Source organism: Haemorhous mexicanus, chromosome 14 (genome assembly GCF_027477595.1).
Source record: "Haemorhous mexicanus isolate bHaeMex1 chromosome 14, bHaeMex1.pri, whole genome shotgun sequence".
Taxonomy (NCBI): domain Eukaryota; kingdom Metazoa; phylum Chordata; class Aves; order Passeriformes; family Fringillidae; genus Haemorhous; species Haemorhous mexicanus.
In genome coordinates, this window is record NC_082354.1 from 19,294,862 (window position 1) to 19,314,121 (window position 19,260).

The 19,260-nt window shown below is 45.7% G+C and overlaps 1 protein-coding gene and 1 long non-coding RNA gene across 5 annotated transcripts in view; both read left to right on the forward strand.

Moving 5' to 3' along the window:
• Positions 1–7,816, forward strand: part of DIAPH2 (diaphanous related formin 2) — a 172,026-nt gene extending 164,210 nt beyond the window's left edge. For all 4 annotated transcript variants that reach the window (XM_059859301.1, XM_059859302.1, XM_059859303.1 and 1 more), the window contains one exon: positions 3,231–7,816. In XM_059859301.1, coding sequence (XP_059715284.1) covers positions 3,231–3,295 — 65 coding nt within the window. In that variant the 3' untranslated portion in view covers positions 3,296–7,816. The remainder of the gene's footprint in view (positions 1–3,230) is intronic.
• Positions 7,817–11,486: 3,670 nt separating this feature from the next.
• LOC132333861 (uncharacterized) overlaps positions 11,487–19,260 on the forward strand; it is a 59,051-nt gene continuing 51,277 nt past the window's right edge. Inside the window, exon 1 of the long non-coding RNA XR_009488276.1 lies at positions 11,487–11,611. This is a non-coding gene — a long non-coding RNA (uncharacterized LOC132333861). The remainder of the gene's footprint in view (positions 11,612–19,260) is intronic.

Sequence of the window (19,260 nt, forward strand, 5' to 3'; positions counted from 1 at the left end):
CGGAGTTGATCACTTCCCTTCCTCTGTGCTTTAATTGCCAGCTCTTAGTGACACTGCAAGCAGCACGGAGATTTATTCCCATGCAAAACAGATTGACTTAGGGTAATTTGAACACTTTATGCATGGCTAGGTTCATTAGGAGAAGGAGGCAAGGCAGAACTATAAAAAGAAGTAATAATCTCGCTGAAGGAGCCGGTAATTCCCCGTGGCACTGCAGACACTCACGGAGCAGGAAGGGGAGGCTGAATTTGCAGCCTCTGTTCTCTGTCCAGGAACAGATCACAGAGATGACTCCCTTTGTCTCCTTTAATTGCCTGCCCGTTTCTGGCTCTGCTGGGTTAGAGCAGGGCTTGGAGGGGGCTCTGGAGGTCACCTTGGCCACCCCGTGCCCAGCCTGCTTCCAGGGGAATGGATAGAATATCTCTGAGGATGGAGCCTCCAGCCCGTCCTGGGGCAGTGCCCAGTGCCCTTCAGAGTCAGGAGGAGTTCCCTGCTGGTCACTTGTGCCCTGCCAGGAGCAGTTCCCTGCTGGTCACTGGTGCCCTGTGAGGAGCAGTTCCCTTCTGGTCACTTGTGCCCTGTCAGGAGTTTCCTGCTGGTCACTTGTGCCCTGTCAGGAGCAGTTCCCTGCTGGTCAGGGTCCTGCCAGGAGCAGTTCCCTGCTGGTCACTGGTGCCCTGTGAGGAGCAGTTCCCTGCTGGTCACTTGTGCCCTGCCAGGAGCAGTTCCCTGCTGGTCACTGGTGCCCTGTCAGGAGCAGTTCCTGCTGGTCAGTGCCCTGTCAGGAGGAGTTCCTGCTGGTCAGTGCCCTGTCAGGAGGAGTTCCCTGCTGGTCACTGGTGCCCTGTGAGGAGCAGTTCCCTGCTGGTCACTTGTGCCCTGTCAGGAGCAGTTCCCTGCTGGTCACTTGTGCCCTGTCAGGAGCAGTTCCCTGCTGGTCACTGGTGCCCTGTCAGGAGGAGTTCCTGCTGGTCACTTGTGCCCTTTCAGGAGCAGTTCCTGCTGGTCAGTGCCCTGCCAGGAGCAGTTCCCTGCTGGTCACTGGTGCCCTGTCAGGAGCAGTTCCCTGCTGGTCAGTGCCCTGCCCGGAGGAGTTCCTGCTGGTCACTGGTGCCCTGTGAGGAGCAGTTCCCTGCTGGTCACTTGTGCCCTGTCAGGAGCAGTTCCCTGCTGGTCACTTGTGCCCTGCCAGGAGCAGTTCCTGCTGGTCACTGGTGCCCTGCCAGGAGGAGTTCCTGCTGGTCACTGGTGCCCTGTGAGGAGCAGTTCCCTGCTGGTCACTTGTGCCCTGCCAGGAGCAGTTCCCTGCTGGTCACTTGTGCCCTGTCAGGAGGAGTTCCTGCTGGTCAGTGCCCTGTGAGGAGCAGTTCCCTGCTGGTCACTTGTGCCCTGTGAGGAGGAGTTCCCTGCTGGTCACTTGTGCCCTGTCAGGAGCAGTTCCTGCTGGTCAGGGTCCTGTCAGGAGTTCCCTGCTGGTCACTTGTGCCCTGTCAGGAGTTTCCTGCTGGTCACTGGTGCCCTGCCAGGAGCAGTTCTCTGCTGGTCAGGGTCCTGTCAGGAGCAGTTCCCTGCTGGTCACTTGTGCCCTGTCAGGAGCAGTTCCCTGCTGGTCACTTGTGCCCTGTGCTGTGCCTGTGGCCAGCTGGACACCCCTGGGCAGAGCCAGGCTGTGGCCCCTTGGCACTACCCTGCAGGTGCTCACAGCCACTGCTGGATCCCAGTGGATCCCTGCTCCAGCCTGTCCTTTCCCCTGGCACTCAGATTCACCCAAACCCAGCTCACACACCGTGTGGGTACCCCAGGGGCACTGGGGACCCAGCCCTGTGCCCAGCCCTCAGCGTGGCACTGCCAGGGGCACGGGCTGGGTGGGCACAGGGAGCTGAGGCTTTGGGAAGAGCTGAGTGCCTGCAGTGGGCCTGGCAGGAGTTTTGCTTCTGAAGGGGCTTTGATGCCTTAGGATTGGAGCTTTTCTATTTCCATGTATTTGTGACCCTGCAGTTCTTTAGTAAATAACTCTGAACCCCAAGCACAGGGTGAGCTGCTGCTCCCCCAGTTTGGGCACACACCAATTCCTCTCCAGGCTGGGAACCAAGGACACCTCACTGCCTCAGGGCCTGAGATGGGAACTAAAGGGACTTGGGGGAGCAAACCTGGGGTCAGTGACTTCATTAGCTGGAACACGAACCCCCATATGCAAATGGACCAAACTTATCAAAGTGTGAAAAGCCAGGACCCATTGTCCATTTTGGGTGGGCTTTGTCTGCCCCAAATGTACCTGAAGGCCCTTCAATAAATAGAATTGCTTTTATTCCCTTAATTCTGTTTTTTAGGTAGCCCCAAAAGGCATCACCCTCTTTATGATATTCCAGCCCCTCTTTTGGGACATCCTGGTGCTGCAGCAGTGCAGGGACAGAAATGGTGCAGAGCAGCACCTGAACGAGGCAGGAAAAGGTCAAAAGGAAGCAGCCACCAAAAAAAAAAAGAGAAGAAAAAAAAGAAAAAATGTGCATGGCAGGAACTCCTTGTCAAAAAGAAAGATGCAAACCTGCAGACCACTGAGTGGGGGTTAATGTCCTGCCCCTTTGTGTGTGTGTGTGTTCATGGCTTTAAAATTTTATTGCAAAGGCATTTAGGAGCGTGGCTGGTACTTGGTGATTGTTTTCCTGTGATAGAGACGTATTTATTATTCATTGCAATAATTACTGGGTAATATTTTATCCTGAAAGTTGTTCACGTTGCACAATCAGGAAGTGCTTAGGAAGTGGCTGATTTAACTGTTCTATTTTTAACTCTGTACCAAATTACAGGGAGAGGTGTTTGGGCTTTTAGGCTTGGAGCATCTAGCAGGTTTTCACTGGTCAGTGCGTTCTCATGGAACTTGAAATGTATTTTTCCAGAGATTCTGTGCATAAATTATTTATAAAATTTGAAAGATTTTTACCCAGAATTGTATTTATTATGTGCTGTTTCCAAGGGGACCATGTTTCAGGATTCTCCCAATGCTTTTATCACCCAGCTTCTCTGATCAAGAAAGTAATTTATTGCTGATTGCAGAACTCTTGAACTCAGTCTGGCAGCTGCAGTGTGAAACTTCTCTGATCCAGTCTCCTACTCACTTATTTACATATCATTGGGAGTGATTTTCAGGGCTGTTTGAAAACCTCTTGACATTGCATTATCCGTGTTTCAAATCTTGTGGTGATTTGTTTTTCTCTCTCTTTCTGTTGCAGATAACAAACGAGTGACTTTGGAAAGGTCTCGTTCTCGACACAACGGAGCAATCGCAGCTGTATGATTCCTCTGATGCCAAAGAATTAATGAATTGTTTTATTTACAATGGAATGGATGTGCTTTGGGAAGAGTTTATCATCCAAATTGGCAATGATCGTAAAGGAATACTGGTATTGATTAAAGAGATGGTGTAAGAATATGTAATTTTAAAGCAGTTGCTAAAAAAAATCCACATACTGTATCTTATTACCCCAACTACCAAGATCTGTAAACAGTGTTAAACAGCAGGGTATATATCTTATTTTCTTATGTTCTTTCTTTGTTTTCCACCCTTTTTGTTTAAGCTGGCAACTCACATGAAAGGAGTTGGGGATTTCTAGGTTATGTTTTATATGGGTAAGAAAATACTCTTCTGTGGAAAGAGTACAGCTGTGGATTCCATCTGCGGTTCTGATTTGAACATGAAAGGAAAAATAATAAAATTGTATGTTAATAAATTCAGAGATGAGCTGGTCTACATTATCAGAATCTTTTTTGTAACCACAAAAAAGCAGCACATAGCCCCAGTCAGGTTGCTGAAAACCTTATCTCAGTGTAAAGCCTGGTGGCTTCAGCTGTTTCAGCTGCCAGTAGGATACACCACATGTCGACACCTCTGGTGATGTGTTGAGGTGTAGTCACTTATCACTGCTAAAAAGAAAAAAAAATTAAATAGAACAGAGCATAGGATTTTTTCCACAATTATATCAAGGGCAGAATATGTTTTTAACTGTATGTAAGGAGGGATTTTTCTAATTGTGCACTTGTATATTCTTTATAAAGCTATTTGGGGGAAAGTGTGATTGTCCTATTTTGATGATGCTCAAATGCCTGTGTGTAGGTTTTTAGAGACAAGCTACACAAGGAAGTTTTTCAGAACTGCCTCTGAGTTTTTCCTCTGTTTCTCAGGTAAAATACGTAGGGGGTCCCCACTGGTGGGTTTTAGTGCTGAGAGTTTAGCAGCTGCCAACACATTTCCTCCCTGGAGCGCTGCCTAGCAGTGACCAAGTCTGATTTTTGGGAAGCTCCTCCCGTTCCCCGTGGTGTCCAGGCCCTTGCACTGCAGTTCCTCAGGTGAGCAGCTGCCACTGTTTGTCCTGGCACTCCTGGGGAGCCGCTGTCCCCTTTGTCCCCAGGGCAGTGGCCAGCCTGGCTCGGGCCAGCTGCCCCTCCTGGAGGGGATGGAGGATTTGGAGTGGAATTCCAGTGGAACTACTGCATGAGTTGCTGAGCTGTGATGTTTGTAAAGGATCAGGATGCTCTGCAGCAGCTGGCACTTGTCCTCAGATTATTGATGCTGATCACTGGTTGATGGAATTATTGTGGATGCTTTTATTGCCTGGTTGTGGGGAACTTGGGGGTTCTTCAGTGTCTGTAAAGGCTGTTTGGAAGGTGAGGTGGCAGTGGTTTCTGTGCACAAACTGCTTGCTCTTCAGGGACTTTGCTCCTGGGGCAGTGGATCTTTGCACTACTGCTTGAGCCAAGCACCTTTGTACAGTGGATTCTTTTTGCTTCTCTGCTGAGATCCTCTTGAAACTATTGGACTAGTTTGGGATAAATTCCCACAATTACAGACTGCATTGTTGGAAAAAAGATACAGCTCCTTTTCAGTCTAGGATAGAATTGTAATTTTTTTTTTTTTTTTAAAGACTACAGGGGGTTTGCCCATAGCTCTAAACATAGGAATACCACTGAAGCCTAGTGAAATGCTTGCTGTCAACTAAATGCTCTCCCTAAACTGTTTGGGGGCTTTAGGAACAAACTGAAGAGTTGTATGGTACTTCAGGAAAAAAAAAAAAAAAAAAAAGAAAAGGAAAAAAAAAAACATGCAACAGGATTTTGTCTCCTTGTTTATCAGTATGAACTAAAAAGAATTAAAGAATTCTGTCCTGTTTCCTGCAAGGTCAACACCAGCCTTGCTGTATTGAAGCCCTGCTTCTTTAAATGGAACTATTAAATCTACACTCATAGAAATGTGCTTAATGTACAAAGCCAGTTTAAAGGATTAGGTTCATAATGTCTATAAAAATCAATAGTGTCTTAGAATTCAGATTTTGAAATTAGCATTTTGCTGGGATTTACAAGTATTGGTTTAATCTTTCTATGTGAAAACTCAAAAGCTCTCCACAGAATCTCTAGACGATAGCAGTAGTTATTAGTGCACAAGGTTTTCATTTCCATGGGTTATCATTTTTTTTTTTTGAAAGCTCTGTGAAAGCTGGCTACAGATTTTCAAGAACCAAATCTTAGGAGAAAAAAAAGGCAAATCCAAAATAACAACATCATCTGATGCTTCTATTTTACTACTATTTTTTTCATATTTGAAACATTTATATAATTTAATGGACATATCTGTTAGAACGAAAGTGTCTTTCAAAGGAAAACTAGTTTAGAAGATAATTTATGTAAATATAGGGTGCTCGTATTTATGAAGTCTAAAATATTTTCTGAAATTGATGCTGGTCACTTTGTCTTTTGATAGTTTTTCAGTCTATATTAAATTGCAGATATTTTTAATGTTTTTATTATTGATCTAATTTTCAGAAGTGTCACATGTTTATCTAGAAGTGTAGAAGAGTAGCACCTTTTTCAGAAATGCACTTGCCTTATTTTCTAATTTTAAAAAAAATGAAATATATCAGTTAAATTATATTTGTATTCAAAGTAATCCCAGAAAGAAAATCACTGGAGGGTTCGTACATAAATTTCCTGCTAATTATGTTTCACTCTCTGTCCTCTGAGACATGACGTTAACAATATACCAGCACATCTGTTTGCATTCACATTTTACCAGTTACAAGTACTGAGAGGGGTTTTTTTAATGATGTTACACTGTTTACATTTCTTAGTTTATTGACCAGGAAGATAATTTTACCTTTGCGATGAATCCAGCTCAACCTCCGAACGTCAGGGGAATGAAAAGTTTCAGTGGGGCACGAATGTGACACGAGTGTGCTGAGCTCCTGGCCGTGCCCTCAGAAATGGGGAGGCACTGGGCTCCTCCTGCTCCAGTGTCCTGCAGTTTGCTGAGAGAACAAGCACACCCTGCTCTGTCTTGTGTGCCTGTGCGGGGTCCATCCCAGCACAGCCCTGGTGTGTGTGTAAATCTGATTATTTGGCTGAAACCAAAACAGGAGCAGAGCCTCAGAGGGCCCTGGCACGCAGCTCCAGGGAGCTTTGCCAGGAACATTGGCCCTTGTTCTGGTTTCAGCTGACTGTGGTCAGTAGGAGCAGTGTGATCTGAAATGATCTGTTCTTCTTGAGAATTGAGATACAAGAGCGTTCCCATAGTTCCCTTCTGTAATATGCAAATAATCATGAATATCTGTATATTTTTGCATTTTTGTGTGTGGTATATGTACTACCTCAGACAAATGCTGTAAAAAACCATAATATTTTCATGGTTTCTACCCAAGCCACAGTTCATTAGTAACCTACTTTAAATTCATCCCACAACACACCAAACTCTGAGAATCTGGCTGAGTTTTAGGTTTGGCTCTGGAAATCCTCCTACAGCTTTTGTTAAGGAAACTTTGCAGCCTCCAGCTTTCACATCCCTCAGGCAAACCCTGCTTTGATGGGTGGCTTCAGCCCTTCCTACCCTGAGAACGACCTGGCTGGTGAATGTTTCAAACAGGTAATAGTTCTGTGGGAGCAACCTTCCCTCTGTGTGTAAATTGCTTTTTTTTCCATTCAGCAAAGGCTTGGCTGAGTTCTACTTTGCTGTTTGCCTTCCAAGTGCTGCAAGGTCGGGCAGGACAAGTGCTGAGCAGTGTCCAGCCCACCTCTGATGTGCCATACTGTTTGTGCAAGTTTAAACTCATTTTGAGAGAAGTCTTGTGAGAAACCTCTTCCCCTGCGGTGTCTCCGCACACGCCCGCGCATGCACGCGAAATGTAAATAAAAAATAACTTCAAAAAAAAAAGAGAAATGAATCAAAGCAGATGCAGCCAAATGCCTCAGCTTCAGGTGTCTCCAGGTCTCCTAGTGCTGCTTTTTGTGCTCCAGGGAGGGAGTTGTGTGAGCCTGTGCATCCCGCAGTCCTGCAAGCACCCGCTGGTGTCGCGGGGAGAGGGGAAGGAGAAGGATTTGTTCTGTTTGTCTTGGAGTGCTCTGAGCACTGTTTGAGGTGATACATATGCCACAGAACGTGAACAATAACCTATCACACTTCAGTCAATCTGCTACCACGCACCATTTGATTTCCCTTTTGGAAGTCATAGGACTCCTGATGCCAAAAAAAAAAAAAAAAAAAGGATCAAAAAAAAAAAAAAGGTGACAAAACTCATGCATTTCTATTTTTTAAACAGCTCTGTGTTTGTATGTAATGTTTAAAATAGGAATTTGATGAAATCACAGCCTGGCCATTGTTAATCCATGTATTCTGAAAACTGTAATAAAGATATACATACCATGATTCTGGTAGATGCACCAATGTTTTACTTGATTCTCATGATTATTTCCTGTTGAGTACCATCACCTCAAAGCCTGGGTTTGCTGTATAAAATTGTCATGCTGAAATTACATTCCATTTTAGCTTACTGTCGTTTTGTGGATTTCTGTCTTTTTTTTCCTCTGAGGTGTCAATTCTCTTTGACTTGAATTTGGGGAACCAGGTGCCTTTTCTAATGAAGGAGGACTTTAAAAACCAAATAACCCAAAAAAGTATATAATTTAAAAAAAAAACAAATTAAAGCATGGTGATACCATTTAATTTTTACAAAAATAACAATAAAAGGGAATCAGTGAACAAATCCCATGGGTCCACATTTATTTTAAGAGGCTGGATTTCAGTATAGAATTTCTAAGCAGATAAAACGGTCAGACATCTATTGCTGATGTTTTCCAAATTACTTAATTCGTTCCCAGAATGGTCTTATCAGAACAGAAAATTGACAGACTCTTCCCTTCAAAACTGCTAATGATGTCACTAGAGCAGACTGAATGCACAACAGTGTAGAGAGATTTGAATTTTACTCACAATTCTAATTGGATATAACCCTAATGAACAGGAGCAGCCATGAGGATACTACTCTCCTTAAGTAACTTTTTATATGTGGGAAAAAAGATGTGCCCAGAGATGGTCAAAGGCACCATATATACATATATATATATATATATATATATATACAAAATATTCCCCCAAACCTTCTGCAAATGCCCACATAAATATTAAATTTTATATAAGCTTTGCTTCTTGAAGCATTTAATTTATTAATTGTGGGGTTTTTTTTGATAATGCCAATATCAATGTATGGGTTTATTAAAATTGTCATTGCTTTCTTTAGCACCCTGTGCATGCTGGTAGAGCATTTGTTGGTTATGACATTAATGTTTTCTCATAATTGCCTGTAAGCAGCTGATTCCCTGCCTTTACATACTCATTTTGTGAAGCTTCAAAGTACAATTCATTGTGGTATCAGATGGTTAAAAATTATTTCATCCATTCTTTTTCACAAAATTGGGCACGGGTTCTGTTTGGGAGAAGACATTTCCAAGTATCTCCAAGTCCCTGTGAATTTCCCCAGGCACCGTGGGAGTGTCTTTTGAAGCCTCCCCATTATATTTGCACATCAGGCAGTGAGTAATCTGCAGTCATTCACCACGGCATAACTTGATTATTGCTTTATTATGGCACTCCTGCTCCGTGGGATATTTAAAGCACACGCTGGTGGAAAAGAGCTCTCTCCAGTTGAGCAGAGTGGGAGACAAGCATCTGACTTCTGAATGGTGAGGGATCAACAGAAGCAGGAAGAGGGAGGGTGATAGTGCCCTGTCAGTCTGAGCTCTCAGTCATGCTGGCAAAAATATCCCAAGGAACTTCCTGATTTACACATTTGGAAATGTTGGGAAGCAGCATTTGGAATAACACATCATGCCAGAGAGGACAGGAAGAAATAATGAGGAAGAGCAAAGCACACACCAGACCAGGTTACAGTGATCTGTGACAGGTGGTGTTTGACCCAGGAATGAAAACACAGCCAGGAATCCAAGGGAAAAGCAGGGGTGGCACAGAGGACTCAGGGAGGGGAGGGAGCAGGTTCAGAGCATTCATCTGCTGGGTTTGAGCACCCAGCACGAGGTGCTGCTCAGCTCCCAGCTGCAGTGCCAGAATTCTGGAATGAGGGGGATGCTGCTGCACAGCCCCAGGTGCTGGGGAGGGCAAAGGGCTCCATGTGGTATTGTCCACAAGGGTCCCAGGATGAGGGAAGAGATGAGAAAGTTGACTCCATGTATCAGAAGGCTGATTTATCATTTTATGATAGATAATATATTAAAACAATACTAAAAGAACAGAAGAAAGGATTTCAGCAGAAGGAAGCTAAGAATAGAAAAGGAATGAATGACAAAGGTTTGTCTGTGACCCAGACAGTCTGGGCAGGTGAACTGTGATTGGCCATTAATTAGAAACAACCAGGTGAGACCAACCCCAGACCCACCTGGTGCACCCCACAGCAGCAGATAAGAATTGTTTGCAGTTTGTTCCTGAGGCCTCTCAGCTTCTCAGGAGGGAAAAATCCTAAGGAAAAGATTTTTCATAGAACATGTGGGTGACAGCTCCACTCCCCCCCTCAGCCACAACTGCCTTCCAAACATCTAATCTGCACTTTGGAAAGACTGGCCATGCCCTTCTGGCCTGCTGAGATCTGGTGGCCATCCTCAGCACTGCCCTGACAAAATTCAGTGCAAACTTTCCCTGCAGAATTCAGACCCAAGTCCCCATCCCTAAAGTGGAGAGTTCTCTTCAGAGATCACTGAGGAGCTGCCATAAACTCAGAAAACAAGTTTCTCTGATGCAATACTTTACAATATGGGACGTTTCTTTGCTACAAGGTGGAATTGGACACCGAATTTTTAAAAATCTGGAATCAGAAGAAGCTGCTTTGCCCCTGCAGTAGTCCTGCACTCATTGCAAAACTTGCATCCCTGCTGAAGTGAGGGGCTTAGTGCTCTTTTCACGTGGAGTTTTTCCAGAATGTGATAGCCATAAAGTGAAGTAGACACAATTCACAAGAGGGGACAAGAACATAACTCTAAATAATTCAGCAGAAACTATTTCAGGTGCTTCTGGGGGCTTTTTGCCTCTACCATTGTATTTTCTTCCTAAATAATTTCATTTTGGTAATCTGACTAGTACAGCAGAGGCCATTTAAAGAAGCACTAAATGACAGGTGGTATAATCCCTTTTACACAAAGGAACAATTTAAAAAGGACAAACTTCATTTCTCTGGGTTTCAGTGTTACCAGGGAAGTGCTACTTTTGCCATTCATTTGTGTTTGCCTTGAGCTCACCATGTGTTCTGGCCTGTAAAATCTGAATATTCCTGATTCCTGGACTTGGCAAAGGACTGACACAGCAGATAAAAGGTCCCTTGATCTGTTCCCCTGTGTGGCCCAGCCAGTGATTCAGGCTTGCAGCCATTTCTCTGTGAGCCACACAGGCTCCAGTCCGGGGTCAAGCTTAGCCCTGGGAGGCAAAATTTAAAACACCAACTGCAAAGTAAAGAGAACCTGGAGGGTGACAAAAATGCATCTGTTGGACCCCAGCTCTGATGTCTTGGTCTGGTTGGACTCCTGGGAAATTTTGGCCTTTCAATAAAGCCTATTTGTGCATATTATTAAGCTATCAGGCAGAGAAGTTGTGCCAGGTTTAATTGTAGGTACTGCAAACTGCTGGGATTATTCAGTGCTCAGGGTTTTGCTGTTCCTCACTGATTTCCCCATTATTGGCTTTCAGCTGGACAGACTGATGGACCCTTGCAGTGAGGAGAGGTGCATTGATCTGGGAGGTGGGAACTGAAGGAGATGAGCAGGGGAAGCCTTTAATGCAAATTCTTCTGTAAAGCAAAACTATATTTCAGCATGGAGTTCCTTGTATAATCAAGGAAGCAAATTATATAAAACAGATCTTTGATCATGAAGATGTTTTCCATGCAAAGTATGCTGCTTTTCCCACATTAATATCCTGTTTGCTCCTAATGAAGGCAGAGCCTGCAATTTTGGTTACAATCCAGTACCAACACAGTCATCATTTTCTTTCATTTGGATTTTCATCAGATTTCTTTCATGGGGGATCAGTTGCAGGTGCCTGAGTCTAGAAAGGAGCAGGTGTGAAAGATCAGGCACAATCTGATGGCTGATTTAAACCACGAGGTTTCTGTTGAACCTTAGATTTTTTCCACCTGTGAAGCCAATTTTCCTCCCACTGTGTGTTTTGTCTCAGTTGGTTTGTGTCCCTCCACACCATTCCAGGGCTGCCCTTTGCAGAGCAGAAAATTGGAGTTCCTGGTGAACATCTGCATTTTCCAACTGGAGAAGCAAGGACTGTCCAACAGAACAGGTGGGAGAATTTTCTAAAGACACCAAACTCAGCGAGCTGAAGCAGGGGGAGCAGATCCTCCAGTTCTCCTGGCAGCCCTCACTCCACTCCTGCAGGCAGGATTCAGCCAAGGCAGCCCTGAGGGCCAGGAGGTGCTGTCAGAACACCCTGCCCTTGTCTCTGCCCCTGGGAATGGCTTTCAGCTGAGCTGCCCCCTGAGCAAGGCTGCCACTGCTGGGCCCTCCCTGGGCTGCTCTCTCCATGGGCCCTTCTGCAATGAGGTTTTCTCTTCCCCACTGCCCAGAACCCCTTGGTGGGTGTGAGCTGGTTCCAGTGGGGACAAACAGCTTTGTGGCCATCCCCTGAGGAGGCAGCACTGACCAGGGCTGGGCTGAAAATTGGTTTATAGGTGCAGCTTGCAGGGAAATGGAACATGGAGCCCTGAACGAGAGGGTTTTTCCCTGGTGCAGGGTAAATGTGTGGGAGGAAGAGGGGACCTGTGCTGCTCTGTCAGGGAGCAGTGGCCAGGGCTGCCTCCCTCCTTGCAAGGCTGAGGGAAGCAGAGGTTTGTGTTTTTCTTGTCCTGGCAGAATGTAAATCCATCAGTCTGTGCCCACCCAGCAGCCTGTGATGGCAATAATTGTTTTGGCCCCAGTTCATTTCAACAGGGGAGGAATTAAAATCCAATCTGTTGACTGTTGGTTTCCTCTCCCCCAGAGGAGGCAGCCCCCTGCCAGAAAACCTCCTGAGAGATGAGGAAATGAATCTCATTCTGCAGGTGGCAGAGTTAAATTTATCTAGATCCCTCTCTGGGCTCACACCTCGAGCTGGGCCCAGCCTCCCTGCAGGACCCCAGCACAGAGTTTGACTGAACACTTTCCATGGGGCTGGTGGCTGGGTGCACTTTAGAGCAGGAGCTGCTGCACACTGTAAGCAGTATTTGCATTTTGTTATGAATGTTTTGCATAACTTAAAGGATGTTTTCTTTATCCCCAAGTGGGGCTGGTGTGAGCCCATAATGTGCTGTGAAGTTCCAGGAACAGAAAAATTTGTTGAGCTCAAACAGGCCAGTATCACAGCAGACGTAAGAGTGTTCAGGCAAAGAGTGTTTTGCATCAGAAATGAGTGTATATTTGCATTTTTGATGCAAAAAGCTACTTCATCAGCCCTGCAAATGGAGCCCATAACTGAGGCAGTGCAGAATTCTATGAAATTGAAAAGTTGTGTGTAATTTCTGAACAACAAAGTCTGTTTTGCACAGCTCTAACTATGGCTAATATTTAAAACAATTTAATCATCAGTGAACTAAGGTGGCAGGAGCACTCTGAGCTTCTTTATCACTGTAAGTTTCTCATGTCCCCAGCTCTGTGCAGTGTGCTTTTTTTTTTTTTAACATTTTTAATTAAACTTTATCCTGTTTAATTGCTAGGAAAAGAAAAAAGTGCAGAAAGATTGAGATCTGAATTTTAAACATCCTCGTTTTAGCTCTCAGTTTTAAGGGAGCTGCACTGGGGGTATCTCAGCACAGGATTCCTCTGAAAAGCCAAAGTTGAACTTTTTCATCCCAGTCACAGTAAAGGTGCCTGCTCTGGAGCTGGCTTTGGGATTGCACTCTGTGATCACTGCCCCAAGCTCATTAAGAATTCCTGAACTTTATTCCCAAAATCCTGACTTTTGAAAACACTATTTTATCCAGAATGAGTTCTGTTTTCTGGTGTTGGGGAGTCACCACAGGCTGGCCCTCTGAGTTGGGTTCTACCTGGAAGAGGGAGTGGCCTCCCTCCCAAAGCAGCTTTTGATCCAGTTAATTGTCACTGGCAGCTGTTAATTCTTGTGCATTAATGAGGTATAATATCATTTATTTCTCATGCAGTCCTTCTTGCTCGTGTGGATTGGGTTTTTTTTAGTGAACACATGTCTCCCCTGCCCAGAGCCCTCCCCACAGTCAGGCTCACCAGGCTGGCTGCACAATGCCAAGTGAGCAGTGATTTTGTGCCAGTGCCAGCTCACCTCCCTGAGCTGAGGGGTGGCATGGGGTGGGAGCTGGCCAGGACTCCTCCTGCAGGTGGGTGGCTGCCAGCTGTCTCACTGGTGACACCAAGAGCTTCTTGCTTGGTCTCAGAAAAAAGAAAAAAAAAAAGGACAAAAATCCTAATTTTTTGCAACTGTGTTTATAACAAACCCTGGTTTTCAATGTAGGATCAGAGGAAATGTGATTTTAAGTCAGTAGTGTGGTTGGGCTTTTTTTCTTTTTTGCATTGACAGTATTAAATTAAAAGGAGATCCTTCTTTCACAGAGTAAGAGATCTACTTATTCCTTCTATAAGCAGAATTTCTTGTGTCAAAGGCTTGAGACACTGTGTAAATACTGTAATTGCAGCATTTCTAGCAAATGTGGTTAGGCTGAGCAGGGGATCTCAGTCAAATGTCAGGATGCTGTCTGTCAGGTATTTCCACTCCGAAGTGTAGTGCAGAATGTCACTGTCATTCCAATTAGTGCAGCTGATTGCTGTTAAATTTGTTTTATTTGACACACTGCAATACTTTGCTTCAAGGCAGACATTCTGTGCACCACACAGAAACACCACATAATCCCAGCAGACTTTGGGGCTGGTGGCAGACAGGACCTCTGAGAATTGTCAGAGAAATCAGCTCCCTAATTTTTGCAGCGTTTCAGCTCTGTTTGTGGCAGCAATGCTGGCAGATCTTTTAGGACAACACAGAGGTACAAACCACAGCATTCACATTCATGTGCTCCTGCTTTGCTGGGCAGCAAAATTCAGTTATTTACTTTGCCAGGCAAGGACATCCATTTCAACACTTCACTCCTTTGTCATTGTACATTCAGGAAACGGAGAAGATGACATTGAAAGATTCTTAACGTTAGTCCCCCTCTTCTGAAGTGGCTTCTTGTAAGGCTTGGGACCCCCCAGGGTGGAGCAGTTCTCCTGCCCTGCAGGGATTTTCAGTGCTGAATTTGTCCCGGGGTCACAGGACCACAGAATAGTCTGGGTTGGAAGGGACCCTCAGAGGTCATGGAGTCAGCTCCTGAGCCTGCAGGGCACCCCAGGGACCCCACCAGGGACCCCTGAGAGGATTGTTCAGAGCTGCCAGGGAAGCCTTGGTGAAGTGTCAGTGGCAGGCTGAGAGGGATTTGCAAGGGATTTCCTCTGCTGAGGGTGCAGGGACAGAGCCCCGAGCTCTGCCCAGGTGATGTTTGATCTTCACCTCTCTTCACCTTCTCCTTTCTGCCATGCAGGGTCTCCACCCCTCTGCCTGCTGCTGGGCAAAGCCTCAGCACCCAAATGTGCCTTGGGTGCCCGGGGGGAAATATTCAGGGCAGAATGAGTCCCCAGTGGTTTGCAGTGACAGCTTTGCAGTTCTGCAGGAGATGTTAAAGAGTGAAAGGGCTGCAGACTGGGCTGCTCTGCTGTTATTGGCCATGCAAATGAAACCAAAGATGTGCTGGCAAGGCACTGGGAATGGCAGAAGAGGAGCACCCTCCATCAACATGGCCTGGTTTTATTTAAATAAACCTTCCTGGGTCTGCCTGTCAGTCCCACATCCTCCCCTGGACTCCCATCAGGAACTTTTATGCATGCCCAACTGAACATTTTACCTTGCTGCAGTGCACTTGTGCTGGGAACCAGGGCCCAGCTCATCCATCTGATGTTGGTGGGTGCAGCAGCAGCAGCAGAGAACAATTGCTGAGCCAGAGGAGCTCCTCACACAAGGAAACACAGCTTTCCTTCCCACGCTGACCCAGCAGGGTAATTACACTGCCAAGGGGACAACTGTCAGATTTCCATCTGTGTGACAGGTTCCTTGGGCTCCTTTCAGGCACAGCCTGGGCACCATTTCCATTGCAGGGAGCCAGCAAGCTTCAGGAATTCCTGGGTAGCAGAAATTGTCCTGGAGTAGAATGACAGCAAACAGTTTGAGGGATGTGAGAGAGGGAGGCTATTACATACTGAGAATATTTATGCAGGCATGTTTGTAAAAATAATCCCAGAAAAAGCACATTTCTATGTCTTGAATGTCACAAGAGAAATTTGCAGAGGCTACACTGCAATCTTTTTAAATGATTCCTGCTATTTTATTTATTACACTGGCATTTGGGGAATTATTATTTTTGTTTTTGCTCGTTGTGGCTTTCAAAGCATGATGGTGCTATCCACATTTTCAATCAATAGCATGCCATTCTCAGGCAGCATTCCTCTGGGAGCCAGTGATGGCCAGAATTCCAACCACCACCCTGAAATATCAGCACAGGACTGCTCAGCCAAGGGAAGCATCTCTTCCCTGCTCTCAAATGGTCAAACCAAGCTGCACAAAACAGCATGGTCCTCTAGGAGCCTTGGCTCAAATTAGGACCCAGGAAAGGCTCCCATAGTTCAAAATTAGTTTTAATAAATTCCTGAAAAGGACAGGAGAAGATCTTCCGAGCTGCAGGTCTTTTTTCTCCCCATGAGAAGGTACAGCTACTGCTGCCATATTTACCTGGGACTGACAGTGCTAACCACTAAAATTAACTAGAAAATTGAAAGGGGGGTGGAATATCCTCAGTCTGCAAGGGCAGTACAGACCTGGAAAGATTCCTGGGCACTTCTGAGTGCACAGAAAAGGCTTTTCCAGGCAGACCCTGAGCCCTGGCATGCCTGAGCCTTGCTCTGAGGCCGAGCCTGTGCAGCAGTGGCAGCAGCAGCCCATGCTCTGAGAGCAGCCAGGGGCTGGGGCAGTGCTCCTGGGGCTTGCAGAGTTCTTTATTTGATTCCATTTCACCAGGGTGAGGGTGGTCAGAGGCCAGGGGAGGGCAGAGCTGGGCAGCCCTGGGGGATATTTGCACAGTGGGCTGCAGCTGCTGCTACAAGGGAAATATAAAATTGTTTAATGGTGCCAGGAGACTCCAGTGAAATGAGAAATCCAAGGCAGACAAGGAATCATCCCTCTGGGAGAAGCAAGAGCTCCCTGCCCAGTGGCACCCAGGGATGTGAGGGTTATGGTTTGCTGCTCCCTCCAGCCATGAGGGGCTTGAGCTGGGAGAGCCAGCAGGAGCACAGGGAGATCAAAGCCAACAAAACCCTTCCTCATGCAGCTGTTCCACAGCTCCTAGTGGAAGTGATATGTGGATGGAGCAGAGCTGCACCAGGAGCTGCTGTAATAGGGGCAATATATCCTGCAGATAAACCCAACAAAACATCCCACAGGAAGCATGCATGGTCCTCTGGGAGTTTGTGCTATAGCTTTATGGACTTTTCAAATGAATATGTATTAAATCTAGCCTATTAAATATATGTCTAATTACTTGTATTTTTAGTGGCTGCTGACAGAATTTATCCCAGCAGCTCTATTTACTCATGTATGAGAGGAGAGACTCTATTATCCACTGCTGGCAAAGCCTACATCTGTTTTTGTTCCATTCTGCTGCCACGTAGCTTGAGCAGGGCGAGCAGGAGCTGCTTCATTCTGTCAGAACACATCATCATCCCAGGTTAATTCAGAACTCCCCTTCTTTCTCCCAGCATTACCCTTTTACATCCATTGCTCCCTTTGTTTTGGGTCACTGGGCCAGGCTTTCTCTCCTGTTATCAGAGTTTTTCAGTTCACAGCCTGAAACCCCTCCAGTTGTTGACAGATGTTGCAGGCAGGAGATGTTTAACCACTGCTGCCACACAGGTAAACAGAGCCAGCGTGGCAGGAGGTGAGCAATTGCATTCCCAAACAGAAAGGATACACTGAGATGTTTTACTAAGGCTCATCTCACAATTACCTGAGGTTTAGAAAATCTACAGTGTCCCTTTCCATTGTGTGCCTTCAGCTGTCCCTGGGATTTCAGTCCCACTGCCTGCAGAGGCACCAAATAAATAATATTGCTCTAAATAGTGCACTGGGCAGAACTGTGTATCAGACCCTTCTGTTCATCAGTCTGGACAGAATTTTGGTGTGTATATATATATATGTATATATCAGAATTTTGGTAATAAAGTCCTGACCTTTTGGTCAGATTTCATCCATCTGGGATATCAACCACATTAGTCAGTAGAAAATTATGAAGAGGAGGGTGCAGATTAAAACTTAAATTCCTGGTGAGTTTAGGAGCCTAATCCTAGTTTGAGGTTTTAAATCTCAGATCAGAATCTTGGAGCTGAATTGCTGTGTCATACGTCTCAATAATCATCACTATTTTCTCTTAATGCACATCTGAAAAAGATGTATTTCTGCTTCCTGCCATCTCCTTTCGTATAACTTGTGGCCCTATCATTTTCTCAGGCTGGAAAATAATCTTCCCAGAAGCAGGAGGCAGCATTATCCTGGCTGTGTTAGCATTCCTCAGAGTACTCCAGGCTCATGCTCGTGTTTCCCACTCCATGGAATATATTTATTCAACACCTTTTTTTTTCCTTGCTGCAAAATGTACAGACAATCCTTTCAACTGCTGAACTGCTGTATTACAAGAGGCCCCAACCAACTGCTTTTACTCTGGCAAGCTGCTGTGCTTGCTGAGTTTCCTGCAGAGCATGATAATGCATGTAAAGCATGGCCAGGAAAAGCCCACTGGGAAGTGCTGCATCCCAGGGACAGCAGCAGAGTGGCTTTGGATGTGATGCCTGTGCTGAGCCTCTCAGCCCAGGAAGAGGCAGCCTTGAGTGTGAGCTCCTCGTGAGGATGGGGAAATGCAGAGTTTTACACACTGCAGACAGCCCACTGACCACTGGTGGGTTTGAAGAGAGATAAAATCAAAGTTTGAATTTTAAGTGGATGAGTTAGGACAGGTTTCCTTTCTGCTGGTGATATTGCTACAGTCAGAGAAAACAAAGCTGGTGGTACTGTGGCAGTGCTGAGTCTGCTCTATAAATAGTCTGGAAGTGTTCAAGGCCAGGCTGGATGGGGATTTAAGAAGCCTGGAGCAGTGGGAGGTGGCTGTGTCCAGGAAAGGGGGGTTGGATTAGGGGATCTTTAAGGTCCCTGCCAACCCCACCCTTTCACAATTCCAGGAATTTCCAACTCTTGTGCATCCAGTCTGGCACCTTTCACATGAAATGTGAAATTTAACTACATTTCTTGAAGCTGAGCTTGGTCTCCTCTTTCCCTGATTTTTGTCATAGCACCTCTAGGAAAAGGCTGGAGGAAAAAGAGGAATTTGCCATTTGTCCTGGGTGCTCTGAGTGAAGGAGAGCAGCCACAGCAGGGCTGTGCTTTCCTCCCTGTCCATCCTCCAGTCCTGTGTCTGTTGTTCCACTAAATCTTTAAGGCAAAACTTCATATGCTTATCTGCTTGATGAAGTATCCACTGTCTTCCTTCCTCCTCATCACTAAACTGCCAGTAATGTCACCAGGTTGGATGCATGACCTCTGGGGGTCTGCCCCAGGCAGTTACCAGAGAGGGGCTGCTTATACTTTAATCCACTCCCATCAAAGGTACAAAGATTTAGTTCCCCCAGAACAGACAGTGATTCCCATCAGAAGCAGGTGCAGATAATTGCCATTTATTACCTGCAACACAAATCAGGTCTGAATCCTCTGTCTGTGTTGGCATGAAAAATAACCCCTACTCACTGGAGCAAGAGGTGGTGACCCAGCTAATGAAGTGTCAAAATGAAGCCAGCAGAAAGGAATGACTTTCAAAGTCAAGGAAATGGACAAGTTAAAAAAAAAGGGTAAATATTTTA